The sequence below is a fragment of the Xiphophorus maculatus genome, chromosome 4 (genome assembly GCF_002775205.1).
Source record: "Xiphophorus maculatus strain JP 163 A chromosome 4, X_maculatus-5.0-male, whole genome shotgun sequence".
Lineage (NCBI taxonomy): Eukaryota > Metazoa > Chordata > Actinopteri > Cyprinodontiformes > Poeciliidae > Xiphophorus > Xiphophorus maculatus.
The window spans coordinates 9,622,192-9,641,819 of record NC_036446.1 but is presented as its reverse complement, the minus strand read 5'-3'; the positions used below and the strand labels follow the sequence as shown (position 1 = coordinate 9,641,819).

The following is a 19,628-nucleotide window of genomic DNA, read 5'->3' as shown; positions in this document are numbered from 1 at the left end:
TGTCAACATTTGTTTGCTTATTTAGGAACACATGAGGAGCAGCGAATACACAAGGGTGATTGACAGTGCCAAGATCTTCTTCTTGGCTCTTATTAGTTGTTTCTGACAGTGCAGTGTATTTCTGCAGATGACAGCATGCCCTTAGGCAGAGGAACTCCATTTTTTCGCAGATGATATGTCTCATATTGTAATGTCACAACATACTAATAGTTCTGACAAATATGTAGAAAGCATTTCTTATAAAAGTTACATACCGCAGCTTTAAAATTCAAAGTGTCATTACCTAATAAAACTTTAATAGGTAAGAGCATAGTAGGATTAGTTCATCGTGGCTCTGATTCTAGTCATGAGAAATATACTTAAATCCGCTTGTGATTTGTTTTACATTAAAGTTATTAATAAAAAAGCACAAATTTCTTCTTCAGTTTGATATACAAAAATATCAAACTGATTAGTCTATGAAGTTAAATAAAATTTATTGTGGAAGGTTTTAGTTTCAGGCTATGTCCATTCAAAACAGTCATATATTAGTAATTTCTCATAACATCTTTGTTTTTCCAGGATACTCTGCTTACACCATGGAGTCCATGCTTAGCTCTGGCATATGATCCCAGCCGTTTTGCTTTCAAAGATCGACCGATATGCAGACATTTAAAAATGTAACTGTTAATATGTGGTGTCGACAGTTGGGCAGAAAATAAAACACTAACTTTGAAGATCAGATTTTTTGCATAATATGCATCTTTATTATGATTTTGTCTCCCAATAAATACACAATAAAAACAGATTTGGTATTTTATTTAAAAAAAAAAAAAAAGTAAACCATACAGCAGTGTGGAAATTGCAGCTGCCTAAAAATCTTCCCTTTAGGAAAATTTTTTACAGCTGGATCCAATGTACAAAAGAACTCAGCATATCTGTTCAACTTGTTAATCTTTAACAGAAGCCTTGAAGGATCTGTGAGGAGTTCAGATACAGATCACCACCCAAACCTAAACACAACGCCAGTGCAAGTGAAGCAGGAGCCACACCTCTGATGAGGATTCAGTCAGGGATGAGAGCATGATGAGCCTGTGGTTGACCCACAATAAAGGCAATGGAGAAGTGCTTGCACAAATCTGACTAGTTAACAGTACGTTTCTAAACACCAGTGATTAAACATTACAGTTCATATTTGATTGTGTTTGCATTTTGTGCAACTCCTAAGCATGCTGAAAGGACCTGTAGATGTCGTGTGATAACTAATGCAGCGGTCTCAGTTTAACTCATTTAGCATAACAGTGTTGGTATTGTCAGACAAGCTGTCCAGAATTTCCATATCAATAGTGTGTCTGGAGGAGGGGATTGAGGCTCAGCTCGCTAACAACACACAGTAAAAGGCAGGAAACTTTCACATTCACCAGTGTGCAAATCCAAAATTCAAGAGCTACTTTCAGGACTTTAGCACCCTCCGGTCTCCCTTATTAAAAATGAAACAACAACATTTAAACCGAATCCCTTACCTGCCAATTCATTTGGTTTAGGGACCTTTAAAGCAGCAGCCAAAACATTGTCCACCTTTGGTTGGTAACTGTCACATGCCACCCAGATAGTGAGCTCAGTTGGTTAGGATACGGTGTGCTTTGGCCCCTGCAAAGGCCTGGTGTGGTGAGGTCGCCATGTCCATCCTGAACACTGATGGACGACCTACAGGGCATTCCTGGGTTTCACAGCTGCTGCTCCGCTCACTGCAAGCTGCACGCTGAAGAGGAACAGGAGACTCATGTTATTCATCAATGCCACACGCTCCAAATAAAAAGGCTTCCCATCATATTTTAGGTAATTCATAAGGGCAGGGTGGTAATCACATTTGTCATCATGTATTATGTGATGATATCTTTGAAAAGTTAATTGATTTCAGTAATCCAATACAAAAGGTCATTAATTATACAAATTTGTTATGCACAGTGATGCTTTCTGAGCATTTATCTCATTTGATTTTGAGGATTATGGTTTACATTTAATGAAACCCCATAATTCAGTTTATTAGTAAGAATACTTCATTTGACCAATAACACATTATTTTTGTAAAGTGACACGGTGGACAAACACCAATAAGGTTTTTAAACACTTATGTGAGAGAAACTTTGTGTTTTTGCCCATTCTGTTCCTTACCCCCAGTTAACAAGTCTTTGAGGGTCTTTTGTACTTTAGAAGAGGCTATATTCGTAATAAAAAAAGAACACTGCCTGCTGCTCTGCCGTCTCAGGGTTACAGTGTGATGATTCTCAGCATTTTGCTGCATTTTCTGGTGTAGTCCCAGGCCACCAGACAGGCATGGGCGTTGCTGCGACCCACTCTGGAGCAGCTGCTGTTGGATCCAGGCCAGCTGGTAAGCCCGACTGTAGTTTGGTTTCATTAAAACAACAGCGGCAGGGTAAGAAGCCACATTCTTCATAAAGCTAGAGCAGCCTGCTGACTTCTTAGTGCCCTGCCTCCTTTCCTTATTTTTTTAAAATTCATAATTCCTGAGGAATTTATTCCTGAGAACAGGATATTGTCTGGGCTTTAGGTATCCACTAGCAATCTTGGAGTTAAGCCCAGAAAATACTCTGAATTAGGACTTTGTCTATATATGTAACCACTGTGGAGATCCAGGTACCGTATATTAAAAACCAAGTAATGGTACGCTGTGGTCCGGCTGCATATGAAAATATGTAACAACGTCCAGCCGCTGAGTATTTAATATAAATAAAAAACTATTATTTCTCCAATGGTTTGTGTTTTAAGGGTCAGTCTTTTTTTTGCATCATATTTTATTTTCAAAAGTTGGGCTTTACAAGAGCACCGAGCTGCACACGAGCTGCACAGAGCTGTCCAAAAGCAAAATCAAAGAGCCTGAACGCCCTACAGGGTGGCAAGCGACACAGCAAGACGATGGCTCATATTTAACCAGTGGAAAAACCGTTAATGAAAGGATATTTTATTGCAGTTTGTGGCACCAAATGCTTGCCACATTCCTCTAACAGCCCCGCTATGTTTTTACTTATCAGCGTAGCTGCAAACACTAGAGTACAACGCTGTTGGTTTAATGAAATGGTTTACTCAGGGAGCAGGGAAACTCACAGCTTCTGACAGATTCTGCAAGACATTCCCGATCCAGAGACACATCCCTCTCACTCTCTTCCATCTGAAAATGAAGACAAACAACAATCTACTGAAGTTCATCATCAGCATTCTATGAACCAGTTTATTACCATTTAAAAAGAAGTCAAAATAAGTAATTATCCTTAGATAATTTCTTGATAGTAAAACCAGTATATTTTACCTTGATATGCTTCTTGAGGTATTCAGCTCGGGTCATGAGGCTTTTTATCTAACAGGAGACATAAAGGTTCCCATAAATAACATTATGCGCCTTGAAAGCAAGGGTGTGTTCACTACAGTTTCTAACTTTTATAGAGAGCACAATTTTTGCTGATGTAATTTTAGTGATGGCTCCAGAGGCAGATGTGGGGAATTCATCTAATGTAATCAAATATCAGTGCAACATGTGACTCAGAGAAAGTGCAGCTGGCCCAGGTTTTATTCACATTCCTGGGTCATTTACTGCATGGCCTCCCCTTCTTTCAAACTACTAATGAGTAAAGGCCACATGTGACAAAAAAAACACGTAACCCCCCACAACTTACTAAAATATCCAAGCTATATTTAAATATTTGCACATATATTGTCAGAACAAAACCCCCAACAAGTTTAACATACAATACTTTGCAAAACAATATTTTTTTTCAAACATTTATTAGGTTACATTATTGGTATGTGTGACAAAGCAATACAAAGTAGTGCATTATTGTGAAGTAGAAGGAAAATGATACAATGGACTATATCTGCTATATTTACTAATCAGACTACTAGGAGGGAGTGAACATATGTGCACACCACACATTTAAGATGCTTTGTTTTCCTTCCACTTTCAAAAAAATCCCAGTGTTTGAACAGTATCAATAATTTTGCATAAAGTGACTCTGACTACAATCTGACATTCTAACTCTTGCTAAGGTTTTCCGCATTTTTTGCAACTGGTAACAGTTGTTGGCAGGTTGCTATAAATCGTCTGGTGATCCAGAAGGTTCTTGAGTCTGTAACACCTGCATGCGTCATCAAACCTTCTTGGGTTGGGGCATGCTGTGGTGGCGCAGGGGGTTAGCATGCCCCACGTTTGGAGGCCTTAGTCCTCGACGCGGACGTCGTGGGTTCGTGTCTTCCCCTCTCTCCTCACCCTCCTTCCTGTCTGCCTACTGTACAAAAAATACGAGCCACTAGCGCCGCAAAAACTCTTTATGGAAAAAAAAAACAAAAAACTTCTTGGGTTGAGCTGCAGCAACATTTAAAGTTTGAACTAACAAACTGCAAACACCTAAGAACTCTGCAACGTTCCTTCTAGAGTCATTAGATGAAATAATCATTTTAACCGCCGGTTCTCAGGATCCGGTACCGATCCTGATATTATCTCACCACAGGACTTTAATCAGGATCCCTCTAATCAGCAAGAACAACAAATGTGGGAGATATATATGTGTAAGCGGAACCTGACACTGAAAGACACCAGGACAATAATAACTATGAGAAGCCAGACTAAGAAACTCTAAAAGAAGGATTTTCTAAAATAGTTGTGAACACAAACTGAGGCAGCGTGTGTCGGCTGTTTCGGGTTCTAACAAACACACATGCTTTTAATTTACCCCTCTCTTCCCGAACACCGCCTCCCGATGCTGCATTAGATTATTACAACCGCATCTGAATTTACTTAAGGCAAGCACCCATAAAACTTCAAACAGGGAGGTCCATGAGGCCCACTCAGGGCCCTGCCCTCCCTTTTTTTGGTTGGTTGGTGAAATATGATGTTTTGTTGGTTCAGCTGCTAGATAAACAATGGACCAAAAGAAAACACTTACAGAGCATCAACAGCAAACCTACACAGGTAATAAAAGACTCATTTGAGGGTTCTGAGGGATTGTTTCTGTTCTAATGTAATCTTTCTAGATTATGAAAATGTACAATCATGCAAGAATTTTCTGATATTTTCATTCGATTCTAAGAATTTTAAATTTTTCTTCATTATATATAAATTTATACAAAAAGAAATTTTCTCACCAAAGAGCTCTATAATAACGCAGCTAAACAGTTTTGGAAACTCAAATTTAGCACGCTCTAGATCTGCTATAAAAGCCTGAGATGTCATATTTTTGAGTAAAATTTGGCTTGCTGATTACATGTCTGATAAAGGTCATTCATGCCTAATTACTAATTTTGGCTGGGCAGTCAAATCGAGGATGGCAGCTGGTGGTTCTCTCCGCCATATGAGAATTATAGATGGTGCTGTGGTGTTGGCGACTTTAACTGCTGCAGAAATATCTCAGAGTTGTGTCATTATATTCATAGCTTGGTTTGTCTTGTTCATGTCAAGTCTTATAACAGAGTAAAAACGGACAGGTTCTCATGTTTTCAGTATCTGAACTTTTAGAGGACACAACCAGCTGTAGTTCATAAAGCTGCGTTGACAAGATAGATCTGATATGACAGCTGCGTCTCCTTAACTGTCTTCAATAAACTTCAGTAGGCACATATGTATGTATTAGCAGAAAGGGAAGGACCTAACATTGAACCATCCCTATACTTTTTCATGGGACATAATAGTTGAATGTGTTCAATTTAAGAAACTGTCAACAACAGTAGCTCATTTTCACTGACAGACTTTACTGGCTCCATGAAATTCTTTAGTGATGGTGTGTTTATTAGGGGTGGACCGATTTCAGTTTTCTGGCTGATCAGCAATTGCTAAAAAGCCTGATGCGATTTTGGATGATACCGATTTTTTTGTTTGAACAGTCGCTAAATAGAGCGACAAAGTCGATAAGTTGGCAACAGTGGGGTTACTATTGTTAAGCGCACACATGAAAAAGTGACCTGGTGGGTGAGTCTGTCAGTCAGCCCCCTCTCATAGCAGAGCAAATGTATGATATGTAGATAGGTACAAATCTGGAACAAGCTTCCAGGAAACTGCAAAGCAGCCAAAACACTGAGTTACTTTAAATCAAGGCTAAACCCCACTTGTTTAGAGCTGCATTTGATTAAAAACAACTGGAACATTGATTAATACATCTGATGATTACTCTTGATGATTTTGATGATGGCATTTGACAAAATGTAATGTCTGATGCTTGTTTCATAGTTGGTTATGTTTTTATCATGTGAAGCACTGTGAACTGCCTTGACTTGATATGTAATGGTTGCTATGGGGACTCAGTGATCCTAAGAAGCCACTCTTTGCTCTATTTTCCAACAAAAGTCGAACTGAATTGAATATTTCTGCCTTGCTGACAATTTAGTTTTTTTTTTTTGGTTTTCTATATCTTCTTAAATGTGAAGGCCTCCATGGTTTATGGTTGCTGTTGTCTGTCTGTTTTGTTTGGTTTGCGGTGACAAAACACAACCTGATTAGACCAATCATGGTTAGGAAAAACAATAAAGTTCCTGAGTTGCGAAACTTAATTACCTGAATAACTCACTTCAGGGATGTAAAATATTGTCCATAATTGTACAATTTAGTTTAGGCAAGAAACTATGATTGCTTTCACACATAGTTAACATAAATATTTAAAATCATAGAGAAGAGATTGATCCAAATGTGTGATTATAATTATGGAGGATGACTTATGTTGTTTTCCCCCTCCTTAATGTTGAGGAAAACAAATATGGTTCATGTGATGGTTATCAGCGAGCTTGTTGGTGCTAAAAGTAGAACCATTGCTTCACCCACTCACCTCATTGTGGAGCAGCTCCCTCCTGCGACCCTGGGGCTCAGCTGGATTGAGTAGAGAGTGGGATAAAAAACAAAAAGAGCAGAGAAATAATGAAACTAAAATAGGTGGGGAGTCTAGTATCTAATCACTTTTGTTCAAGAAGAGGCAAACTACTAGATTGGATTTCACTAGTGTTTTGACTGGAGGCTAAAGAAGTGAAAATTGTTCTAATCTAGGCCATTGTTTTCGCAGTCAGTTGTGCTGGAGGGTAGAGTGGCAGAAAGAGGAGAAAAAGGAGGAGGGCTCTGTGGCAGGGAGGTGCACTGGGGAGCTGAACAGCAAAGAGCTTCTGGGGGAACAAAGAACCAATGTTTTCTCCCAACAATCACTGTGGTGGAATCTGCTGCACAACACACCCTGACAGTGGAGAAACAGGAATTACTTCTCCACAGACAACTTGGAGACCTTTCTTAGCACATCTAATTTGATGTTGCTTACATAAAGTGTTTCTTCAGTTTCATCCCCACAACACATTTAAGCAATAAAGTTGTGGTAACTGGGATAATAGGTTTTTTTTGTCTCCAGGTTTCAGTAACACACAGTTGAAATATGGTGTCTGAAGTGGAAGCAGATGACAGAGCCTTCATACCACACACAGGGCACTGGCAGCCCTTCTCATCCCAGCTCAAAGCCACATCTGGATGACTCTGTCCCACCTCATCCATTAGGCTGATCTCCCAGATGAGCTCATGAACCAGGTCTAATGGATGCCAAGCCACAGAGTGAGTTGCTGGAGTGTCTTCAGTTACTCCCATGTCTGTCACTTAAAAGACTCCAAATCTTCATTACTCCTTCTTAGTGACCTAATCTCACATTTGAAGTTTCGCCTCTTTCTATCTACATACGATTTCTGTAGTATCACATCGTTTAGCAAATTTGTAACCTCCTCTCTAACAAAGCAGCCATTCCCCGCTCTAAAGCTGGACAATAAATCAATACTTTATATTGCAAAAGACTCGTAATCAAAATCAATAGAAAATACATCTGATGGAAAATTCAATATTCAATATAGAGAATATTCATTGAACTCCGATCTGAAATCGCACAGCATTCTAGGGAATATAGGCAGAGGACAGGCTTTAGTCAATCAACCTCTCACGCTAAGCTAAGATGAATGACATCAACTCACTCACTCATTCTTTGGTTACCTAGCAACAACATGGTGAGTAACATGAGCAGGAGCAGTTAAAATTTCGCCCCATGCTTCATAACTACTTAAAAATAAAATGACGTGGACTGAAAACTATGTATTAAACAGGAAGTGTTATGCCACTTGTTCGCCAATATTTCATAGTATAATATTCAATATCGTGATACGTTTTTCAACCCTTCCCCACTCACTAGGCTCATTCTCAGAATGCAGATGAATAATACGTTATGGGAATATAAAATAGTGTACATTTCTTCCTAAAATATTCCTGAACCTAGCTTTGATATCAGGTAAGTTCAGGAATTTACCTGAACTTACCTGATAAAAGTCTGTATTTTCTTTATCAGGTAAGTTTACCAACTTACCTGATAAATTAAGTTTAATTTATCAATATTAATGGAATATTAATACTGCATTTATGCAATATAGAATATTGCATTAAATTCAGAACATTATGCAATAAATGCATTTGGTTACCTGCTAATGCCAACAGTAGCTCTCCTAAGCATTGCTGGTACATATCCAAAGCTTCAAGATCATCTGATTCATTCTCCTCCTATGAAAGCAGATTTAGATGATCAGAACCTGATTTGATACTGCCCAAATCAAATCACAATAAACAAGTCCCATAAAAATCACATTACTTATTTATTCATTCTTGTGTTTTCTAAAGGTTCAGTTTGTAAGGACTACATGGTGAAACTGTTGGAAAAGTATTCACACACTATTACATTGGAAATGCATATGGGATAGAGCAAAATCATAAGGATCATATCCAAACCTTCTTAGTAAAGAAGCTCTCAAAAGTGTGGTGTGCATTTATATTTAGTCTCCTTCATAATTTTTTCTGTGGATTATTTTTATTTTATGTCTTCAGCAGTAAATTAAGCGTGCAGTATTTTATTAAAACAAAGTGAAACAGGACACATTTTCATAGGAGTTATTGCCTGAAAAGGAACCTCAGACAGCTGTCTTAATAGTGGGTGTATTGTTTCCTAACTTTCTGGGGAAAAAATGCTTCTAGTTTAAATTCATCTAGAAAATGACCATTTTCTAGAAAATGGTCTAGAAAATGCTTTTAGTCTATTCCCAGCGACACCAACAAGAACATTCTTCAAAAGCCCTTGATGTCGTCGCTCAGTGTCTAACCTTAGCAATAGCTGTAGAGGCCATCTCCAAGGCAGCAAGGAGACGTGGTTGGTCTTTAGACATTTCTATAAAAAAAAAAAAATACATTTCTAAGTTCAGTAATAGTGCCTGTGAAGAAAAAAAAAGTAGATTACAGCTCACAGTCATTTAACTCATAAAAAGGACTGCTGAAAACACCAAGGATTCATGATTTGGATAAATTATCAATAACATTAAAATAAGCAGAAAAACAGTGCATAAAGTTAAAGTCAGTAGTTTATATACAGTATTAAATGTCATCAAGATTAATTTGGTGGTTTCAATAATGTATTTGAACTGTCCTCAGGTCTAATAACTGTTTCAAGGGTGGAATAAACAAAAGAGGCACAATCTCAGTGAAAAAAAAAAACTGGGTTCCAAAATTTGAATGTAGTGCAGATTTTCTCCACACTTCTGCATACAAACAAACAAATATTGCAAATATTACATTTTGAGTAGTGCCATCATCAAGATCATCAATAAACGTTGAATATATTGGTCAATGTTCCATTTATTATGGTTTTAAAGCAACTCTAAACCACATTTTCTTTGCAGTCAATAATAAGATCCTGGCACAATTCTGGGGCCAGTCATCTTGCCACGTATTTTAGAGCAAAAGCAAAGGCACTGCGGTTGTGGCCTTCTAGACACTAAACGTTAGCATGCTTTGTCCATTGCAAAACCACATTTGTTGAGTGACTGGAATCATTGACTTGCTGGAACACTGTGCCTAAATTTCAATCATCTGACCCAAACTATCACAGCCACTTAAAGGATTTCGGTTAGGATGTTAAAGAAAAACCCAGGAACCTCCAGGGTTCAAGCTGTTGGAAATATTAGTTTAATTATGCTAGTTTTAATTATGTTTAACTTTAGCGCATGTTGAACTATTAGGCTGATCCTGACTGTTTTGAGTAGGCCTCAGTTTAGATTAGTTTTAGACTCATGGTTTAATAAATATATAACTTAATCAGTAGAACATTTTTCTTGGATATAATGATCCCGATTTGATTAAAATTAGTCTAATCAGTAGGTTTTTTTTATATTAGAACACATTCTTAAGAGTGTAGAAGTTATGTATTCATCTGAAAATGTTTTAGCTCATTATAACCAAAGAAGTTGAAAACTAATCAGAAAATATTGAATGTTTTGGCATTGAAACTGCTCATGTCTGTTTTATCAGAGTTTGAGGATATTATATAAAACGTGTGCTAATTTTTATAGTCAAAATCTGCTGTTTGATGCACTGGGTCAGAGGAGAAGTCAGGAGAGCTCTTTGCAGTACAGAAACCAGTTTGAGGCAGTTTGAAGGGATGAAAAACATGGATGATCAACTTTGGTCTCGCTTTCTTGAGTAAAATGTTTCTGTATGAAATGAATACATCTATTGTTTGTATGCTGGGAAAGTATGCAGGGAGGATAGCTTAGACAGCGGATAGATTCATCTCTTGGCCTTGGTAACACCTGCATGGTCTCTGGCGTGCAAACAGCAACACATCATTACAGGCTGTTTGAGACCACCTCTAAACTGTATGTTAGAACGCATCAGACAGTAGAAACACGCCTTGATATAAAAGTAATTGAGCTAAAACAGCTGGTCAGATCACTGGGGTGGCATTGTCTTAACTGCCACATGCAGTGGTCTTCGAAGGTGCGTCTTTGTATTTTTGTATTTTTCTAAGGTAATTAATTTCTTCTTTGTGGCTTTGGTTTTCTGATTATTATGATGAGCTGTTGATGTGATTTTATGCACTTGATTGTTTGAATAAAATTCTGGATGATTGTGAAGTTGAACAGTGACTGTTGTCTTTATGGTTTCACTTTTACACGCGGACCTGGGGAGACGAGATAACAACGAACAACAGGTAGAAAATATCTCGTTTTCTCAACAAAGCATATTATAGAAAAGAACTGTCAGTATCCACTATGTTGCTAGTTTAACATCAACACGGACTGAGACGTTTACTAGAGGTGTGCCGATCATAATCGGCCGATTTCCGTGAAAAAGTGTATGATCGGTGATCGCCGATCACTGTCTCTGGTTGCCGATCACCAAAACGATCACCTGTATCTCACTTCTCAGCTTGCGTGTGCAGCTGATCTCCTCTTTCCTTCACAGTGCGCAAGCACGCAGCAACAAATCCTGTCATGTGGAGCTCAGGTGAATTTATCACCAGATCATTTTTTAATTTTGCCAGATCACATAGTATCATTTATAACTAATGCGAAAAATAAACAGTCAATCCAGGCGATAGGTAAAGATCGGTGATCGGCAGAGATCGGCCTCATGGGTGATCGGTATCGGAATCGGCAGCAAAAAACCTGATCGGAGCACCCCTAACATTTACCATTTAAGTTTTGACCTACATTTAAGTTTCACTTGAATGAATATAAATTTGGAGCTGCCCACATGGATAAGCCTTCTGGAAAATAGTTTTAAGAACTATTTGGAAACAAAGACAAGGGGTATGCTATTTACCTCGGAGAACATCTCTGGATGTCTTGGCCTCCTCGAAGCTCCGCTTGTTGTCCGAAGCGAGAAGGGCTTTCAGTTCCTCAGCTCTCGACACATACTGCCTGACCTGTGGGTTGAACCCTTACAATGACTTCTTTGATCAACAAAACATTTTTCCATTTACACTGCATGACACTAAAAAGGGCCGATAGAGAAAGTACAGTATATATATATATATATATATATATATATATATATATATATATATATATATATATATATATATATATATATATATACAGTATATATACAGGGGTTGGACATTAGTATAGTTATTAGTATTAGTATAACTTATACTAATAAGTTATTGTGGTCTAAAACCAGGTGTTTCAGTTTCATTGTCCAACCCCTGTATATTGTTGTTATTTGTAGTGTTCAGCAACATATCATAATTGCCTTTACGATACCCTATTTAAAACCTCAACAGCTGTTGTGCGCCAAAGAGAAATTTGTTTGAATGCCATCATATGTCAACATCACTCTGATGTCATTTTATCAATTCAGAAAAAAAAAACATAAAAGGTTTACAATAATCCTTGCTTAATTGTAACTTTAAATAGTGAGTGATGTGTAAAATCCCATGCTTGAAAAAGAGTGGAGACAGGCCTAGTAACTGCATACTATTTTGTAAAGAGTAATATACTCTGGATATTTGTTCTCTATCTCAGGCTAAAAAATGTGCTTTAGAAAAAGTGATAGAATCCAAGTTATTATTAACTGTCAAATGTGATAAATCTCTTGGGCTACCCCAAGACTGCCTCTGATTGGTTGTCATGACGACTCCTCCCCTGGAATAACACACTGCCAAGAGAAAAGCTCAGTCTGGGTACTGTAAGTGTTTTGGTTGAACACATTTACTTTATTACATTTGTCTTGTTTTGCTGCAGAAAAATATGTTTTGCCTTTCTTCCATACGTTGGAGGTTTGCTGTTCATTCATTGGTAAATTAAAACCATGGTGCTTAATTCTTCCTCTCGCCATGTTTTTGTTGCTGAAACCTGAGACGTTTCAGCAACATGGAGTCACTTAATCGAAGTGACTCCAAAACTTGAGATTCATCTAACTTTGTATTTCTTTCCCCCACATTACCATTACGTATTTGAACTTAAAACTAGTCTATGTGTTTATTTCTCTAGGATGTTGAAAGATCAATAAAATATTGATAAATTTAGACTATAATCAGTTTAAGATGTTATTTTGAAAGTTAGTCACAACACTGCCTCCTTTTGGCACTGTTTTTAAAGTAATATTAGAATTACTATCTTCTGTTCTGCTTTTTTGTTTGTGCATTTGTTTTGCTTAATTAAATCATTAGTAAATATACTTTAGCTTGAGCACAACTGCTTTTAAATTATTGTCTACAAGCTCATAATGATTCTTCTCATAATCTTAGTTAAATTATCTTTGATCCTACATAAATCTTCTCCTTGTTTAATCCTTTAGATTAACTCTGAGGTTATGTGGCTGACATAAAAATGATTTGCATAACTTATTCATGCTACACATATGAAAAGTTCCTTTAGGCATACCTTCTGCCTGAGGGCATCTTTACGCTGTCGGTCTGTCTCATCTAAGGAAGAAGTGGAAATATTTCAGAATGAGTATTCCTTCTCAGTTTATTGTTTATGTGCAAAGAACATGCTGTGTAGGAGATAAGCTACGGACAGGATATGAAAGTATATCTTGCCCTTACAGTGAATGGCGGGGACGAAGTGCTCGAGGGCACTGCAGTAGAAAGACAGTGCTTCGGAGCGCTCCCCCTCCTGGTCCTTCTGCACGGCCTGCAGCACCAGCTCTTTCTTAAAATACCAATGAGAAAGAAAAATCTGTCATTGTGAACTATTAAAACTATGTAAAATAATAATCGGCCTGTAGTGTTTGTGGTGCTAGTTTGTCCACAAGCTGATGTCTTCTCCTTCTCTTACTGCTTTCACTATGCTGTCTGCACTTGGCATGTGCTCCATATCCAAAAAAGGGTGAGTGAAGAACTCCTCAAAGGTGATCCGGGTATCTGGATTTCGCTCGAGCAGCCTCAACAGAAGGTCTCTGCAGTCCTTGGAGACTCGGGCCCCAGGAGGGAGCTAATGCACAAAACACAACCTTATTATGTTGCACGCACTTCACAGGATGATCCAAGAAAAGAAAGGACAGTGCTTTGTTAGCATAGAACCTTGTGTCCCACATCTCTACGTTCTGACAAAAGATGACCTTTAGAGTCAATGTGGATCACTGGATAATGCACAACGCTCTAATGTGATTCCACAAGTCAAAGCCTATTGCTTACTTGGGAATTCACTTGGCATGAAAGCACTTCTTCATCAAAAGTAAACACAGTCTGAACTTCCCGATGCCCAGTTCAAACAGGGCTTATTTTGTATGTACCAGAAATCATAAACAGAAAAAACTTTTTGTTTAAAAAAATATCTTGCACATCACTAATCTGAAAACATATATGATAAACATTCAGACACATTGTCTTCTAACAGATACAACTAGTAGTTTTGAACATCATATATCTACAGTATATGCAATTCTCTTCATTAACAAACCTGTTGTAGATGTTATTCCAAACAGGCTTTCTAAATGTAATGGACGGAACCAATCCTCCACAAATATAAAAACTCTGCCATCTAGTGGTATAAAGGAAGATTGACAAGAAAGAAGCTTCAACATGACTACACTGATGCCTGTAGGGAATTTTAATTACTCTCATTCCTACTCAGTCTGATTATGTCTCTATATCGGATTAAGAAATTAAAGGCAATTTAAAAACAATTTTACTTGTACTATTCCAGACTATGTTAAAATCTGGCACTGTTTGGAGGAACAGAACTGACTGCAATTAGTTTAAATTGTAAATGTTTACCTCGACGCGTTGATTGCTTCGTATTTTCTCCTCCAGTTCAGCATATGACTTTGATGCAAATGGAGCTCGTCCAAACAGAGCCTCTGTGTGTATAGAAATAATGGAGAAACATTTACAGATAGGGATAGAATCTTCATCATATCAAACTAAATTAATGACATCAAGCTGATATTATCTGTCAGCAACTTTAAATGTAAAGTTAACAATACTGCTCCCCTCCTGCGTATTTTAAGCTACTTTCAGAATGATCTGTTTTAGGATCTCCTGTCACTTTAAATCAAAATTTTCCAGACACCAAAAAGCATTAACTTATTGCCAGGTTTGAGTAAATGGGCTGTTTATACAAGCAGTAGAGACCAAAGTAGAAGTACAAAAATGTGAAATATATGAATTTTGAATAATATGTCCCCTTTAAGGTCTTTGTCCTGCTGGGAGGTAACCTCTGCCTCGGTCTCAACTCTTCTGCACCTCTGGTAGGTTTTCTATCACAATTTTCCTGTGTCATATTAACTCATACACTACAGATTGAGTGTAGTACTCCCTCTTCCACCAGAAAATGTATTATATTGTTTAAAAGAAAGAACTTCCATAAAGAGAAAAATTGCTAAGTTTTATAAAAGATCTGTAAACTGCTGTAAAAACTGGCTTTAGTTGATCCTTCTAATATTTCCTAAGGTCATTTATCGTATTAATAGGTCTGTCACAATAACAAATTTTGATGGACAATAAATTGTCCCAGAAGTTATTACAATTGTTGTTTTGAGACCATTTTCAAGTGATATAATAGGAATGGAATAATACAACAAATATGCCCTCTGAAATATCAATACACTTTAGTGTCTGATGAACATTTAACACTGGAAATGGAAGGCATTTTAAACACACAAAATCTATAAACAAATGTATGAAACAACAAAGAAAATGGGTAGTGAAGTCTTGTAAGCAAAATTGGCCATCAAAATAGGGAAAGGTTGAGACCAAAGAACTTACTTGAGTATTACCCCTTTAAGGTCATCTACTGTATTGCATCTTTTACATATACCTGTTCTCAGAGTGCAAATTGGTCACACTTCATTTTCTCTCTCTATTCTAACCAATTTCCACAGTATGTTGTATGTTCAACATTTGAAAACAGGAATAGTCCCAAGCGGCGCTGACTGGCTGCTAATTGTTAATCATCCCATGGTGCTCATTCAACTCATTGCTTCTCCAACTGGAAAATCACTGAATGCAGTAATGCAGAGGAATTAACTAACTAAGTTCAATAGATTGATGTGAAAGTGCTAATTTTTTAGATATTGCATAAAAGAAATTAAATTGAGTAGTGAGTTGTGTTTGAGCTACCTGAAAAATTCCAATTTTCAAACACAATCTGGTGTCAAGAGCTCCAATCAACGGAAATAGCCTAGTTTGTGGCTGCAACATTATGATTTTATTACTGTAATATTAATCCTATAAAGGGCCATTCACCAGCCTGCCATTACATGATTAATGGTGCAATTCTGTTCTGACCTACTGAGCGCGCTCTTTCAAGCCGACAGGTCCACTCGTGTGATTAATCTTTTCTTGTGAAAAGGCAGCCCTGTCAGGTTGTTATTAATAGCCATTAGAGGGGGCTCACACTCCATAGCTCAAGACCTGAGCGGTATATATAAATTCATGTTAGCGAATGAAGATACTGTAAATGGCTAATCTGAAGATGTGCGTTTTTCATCTTGGAGGATTTCAAAAGAGATTTTTTAAAAAGCACTCACCGTAAAGAATCACGCCAACTGACCACAGATCCACTCTAGAGTCATACTGGCGTCGGCAAACCATCTCAGGAGCCATGTAGAGCGGAGAGCCTCTCAGCACACACTTCTCATCCCACGGTGACATGTACTGGGCAAACCCAAAATCTAGACCGCAAGTCAAAATTTTAAGCAATATGTTCTCTGTAAACGTTATTCCTTAAAATCCCAACAAAACACACCGAGGTTTGTCGTTTTAACCTGCATAAAGGTACAAATTATCAAAGAATCTACATGCTTTTGCAAGGGATAGCTTCTATTAATTGTTTGTGTAGTAAATTCATAAGGGTTTGTGTTCAGTTTTTGGGTGGGAATGAGATCACCTGCCAGTTTGAGGACCGAGCCACTCAGTAGAATATTCTGGGGCTTCAAATCCAAGTGTGAGATATTCCGTTCATGAAGAAACTGAAGAGCGCAGGCTGTTTGTGCACAAATATGCCACATAAAAAGACATGATCAGAAATGCTACTGGCTCTAAAAAGAAAAGTATACATTTTAAACAAATCATGCAAAATAATTAAAATATATTAATAGCAGAAAAAAGAAAAAGTTTCAAACCATATTTCTTTACATGGTTGGGCTTAAAGTGTGTAACATTTGAAAATATGAGTTGTTTAAACTTGGAATGTCTTACCCATCTGCTGCAGGAAGCGCCGAGCCACACTCTCAGGTAAAATCCTGCGACTGCGAATAAACCGGGAGAGATCTCCACCTGAACACCATTCCAGGATTAAATAAATGTTCTCCGCATCCCACTGAACAAAATAAGAGAAGAAAAATATTAAAGATTAGCTACGAGGTCTAAAATCTTCTGATTGCATCTTTCAGCACTCACATCACAACGTGAGTGAGCATAAATATTGTCTCAATTGGAAACACTCTTCTCCCCCTGCTTAATGAAAAATTTGATAGATAAATCAACAACCCAAAGGTGAAGAAAGGGCCACAACATGTCTTATGCATGGTGAGGATAGGTAGCTTCAGTAGGGCGTATACAACCAGACCATTCAGGTAATTGCAGGTGCAACTTGTGAGAACAAACTTTGTCAGGTAATAAAATGTTTTGTTTTTACAGAGTCTTTAAAATGTTATGTGTTCTCCGATGTCCAAAAATGATGTTAATAATTAATCACGCTATCCAAAAGTTCCTCCTGACTGTTTACCCATCTGCTATGTATAGAGTTTCAGACATGGATATGAACACAAATATCATAAGGTAAAAGTCTGAAAGTCCACATCTGAAAAGAAAAAGCTGTAAATTAGTGACATATGGCATTCAAAAAGAATGTTAGGCATTCAAACCTCAAAATTTTGCTCTACAGCAACACAAAGCTGCTTGATGAGTAAGATTGTACACACTATTGTGTCAAAGTACAACGCATACTTTCACATGCTAAAATTGGATGTGTGATTACAAAGCAATTGTTCTACAAGCACATACCTGGAAGTCTTTGAGTTGGACTATATGAGGATGACGCACAGTCTTCAAGATTTCAATCTCTGTGAGAAGGTTTTCTGTTGAGGCCTTGTTGAGAGTTTTCTTCCCTACAACTTTCACTGCCACCACTTCTCGACTGTTCCCCTGTTAGATCACAATGAAGAGCTTAGATTTCACTCTTTAAAACTCGTAAAGACCATCAAGACAAATCAAAACAGAAAACTTGTAAATCTGAAAAAAGTAATATTAATAAGAAACATTTAACTTATATAGACATATAGAAAGGCTTCCTCTTTCCTAAACCCACCTTTCTGTAGGCTTTGTAGACAGTAGCATATGTGCCACTGCCCAGGCGCTCTGTCAAGATGAAGTCTGCTAGTTTTGGAGGGGCAAAACTGGAGGTCGAGGCCATGCTCACAGAGCAACATCAGAGGTTCCCACAGTCACTTCTGTGATGCAAAGTCAACATGTTGCTGTTAAGTATTACACACACTGATCTTCAACCTTTAGTTGGCGGATGAGATCAACAGCTTATCCACATCTCTCTGCTTTATACTGGTTAAATTGTTATAATCACTGGGTTTATAGCTCATTTATATTATAGAAGGCTTATCAATACGCAGCACTGACTCATCTCTGTACACAGGTATGTAATATACTAAGTTATTTTAACTGCTAATAGCTGTTGCTTCATGTAGCTCGAAAATATGATACATGTATACGATTTAGAGACGCGTGTTAAAGTCTTTAAAACAAGAAAACAGCAGACGGGCTACTTATAAAACTAAATCTGTTTCAGTTGTTGCTGTTGCTGTGCTGGCTACCCAAACTGCAGCTAGCTAAGATACACCACTGACTGCACTGGAAATACACACCACCAGTGTTTTACGTCTCTTGCTACCTTTAAATGCAAATCAAACACTCATAACGTTTCGTGGTTAATAAAAAAAAAATAAGTAAGACGTATTGAAACAGTTTCCACAAACCTGTTGGCAAATCCACCGCACATGAATGAAATGTTTACATCGCTGCTGACAGGCAGCTGACGAGGAAGTCCGTCTCAAATTTTGTTACTGCCCCCCAGTGGAAGGTTCTGCTATTGCAGCTTGATGGGAGTAATTTTGTAAGATTTGTAGAGTAATGTGATCTAACCCTTATAGCCTCACTCAAGGTTTTCTATTCTGTTTTTATTTAACTTTATTCGTTAAAAAATAACAAAACTATCTATCTATCTATCTATCTATCTATCTATCTATCCATCCATCCATCTATCTATCTATCTATCTATCTATCTATCTATCTATCTATCTATCTATCTATCTATCTATCTATCTATCTATCTATCTATCTATCTATCTATCTATCTATCTATCTATCTATCTATCTATCTATCTATCTATCTATCTATCTATCTATCTATCTATCTATCTATCTATCTATCTATCTATCTATTCCTATGAATTAACATAAGAATATTTGCTAATAAACTATGTGATCACATTTTTTTTTCACAGATTGTTCAGTGTAATAAAACGGCAGTCATCAGAGATTCCTTAGCCTGTTCTCTACATGCTGTAACATTCAACTCTAGTATTTAAGGTTTAATGTCCCGTCCTATTAAATTGTGTATTTTAGCTGCAAACATTTCTGCAAAGCGCAACAAAATTCCTTGTTCACAGTACAGTCAAAATGGAAATAAAATACATCTCTGAATTCAATTATACATAAACCAAATCAATGAAACAATGTCCCCACACCTAAAGGGGTCCAATTTTTAGGTATCTAATATTTTGGCTTATTTTGCTTTGGAGCTCTCTCAGATGTTAGTTGCTTTTTATTTATTTATGTAAGGATCGT

The 19,628-nt window shown here is 37.4% G+C and overlaps 1 protein-coding gene across 1 annotated transcript; it reads right to left on the bottom strand.

Moving 5' to 3' along the window:
- Nucleotides 1-776: 776 nt before the first annotated feature.
- ulk3 (unc-51 like kinase 3) lies at nt 777-18,845 on the bottom strand. The gene is made up of 17 exons (XM_005796191.2): nt 18,758-18,845; nt 18,079-18,220; nt 17,775-17,915; nt 16,968-17,088; nt 16,657-16,752; nt 16,298-16,441; nt 14,544-14,626; nt 13,603-13,758; nt 13,371-13,476; nt 13,207-13,247; nt 11,642-11,744; nt 9,145-9,209; nt 8,473-8,551; nt 6,807-6,847; nt 3,308-3,355; nt 3,106-3,169; nt 777-1,741 (listed from the first exon to the last, which is right to left on the bottom strand). Exons 2-17 carry the CDS (start codon nt 18,181-18,183, stop codon nt 1,725-1,727), a joined length of 1,410 nt encoding a protein of 469 aa, XP_005796248.1. The 5' UTR covers nt 18,184-18,220; nt 18,758-18,845; the 3' UTR covers nt 777-1,724.
- Between the last annotated feature and the right edge of the window lie 783 nt (nt 18,846-19,628).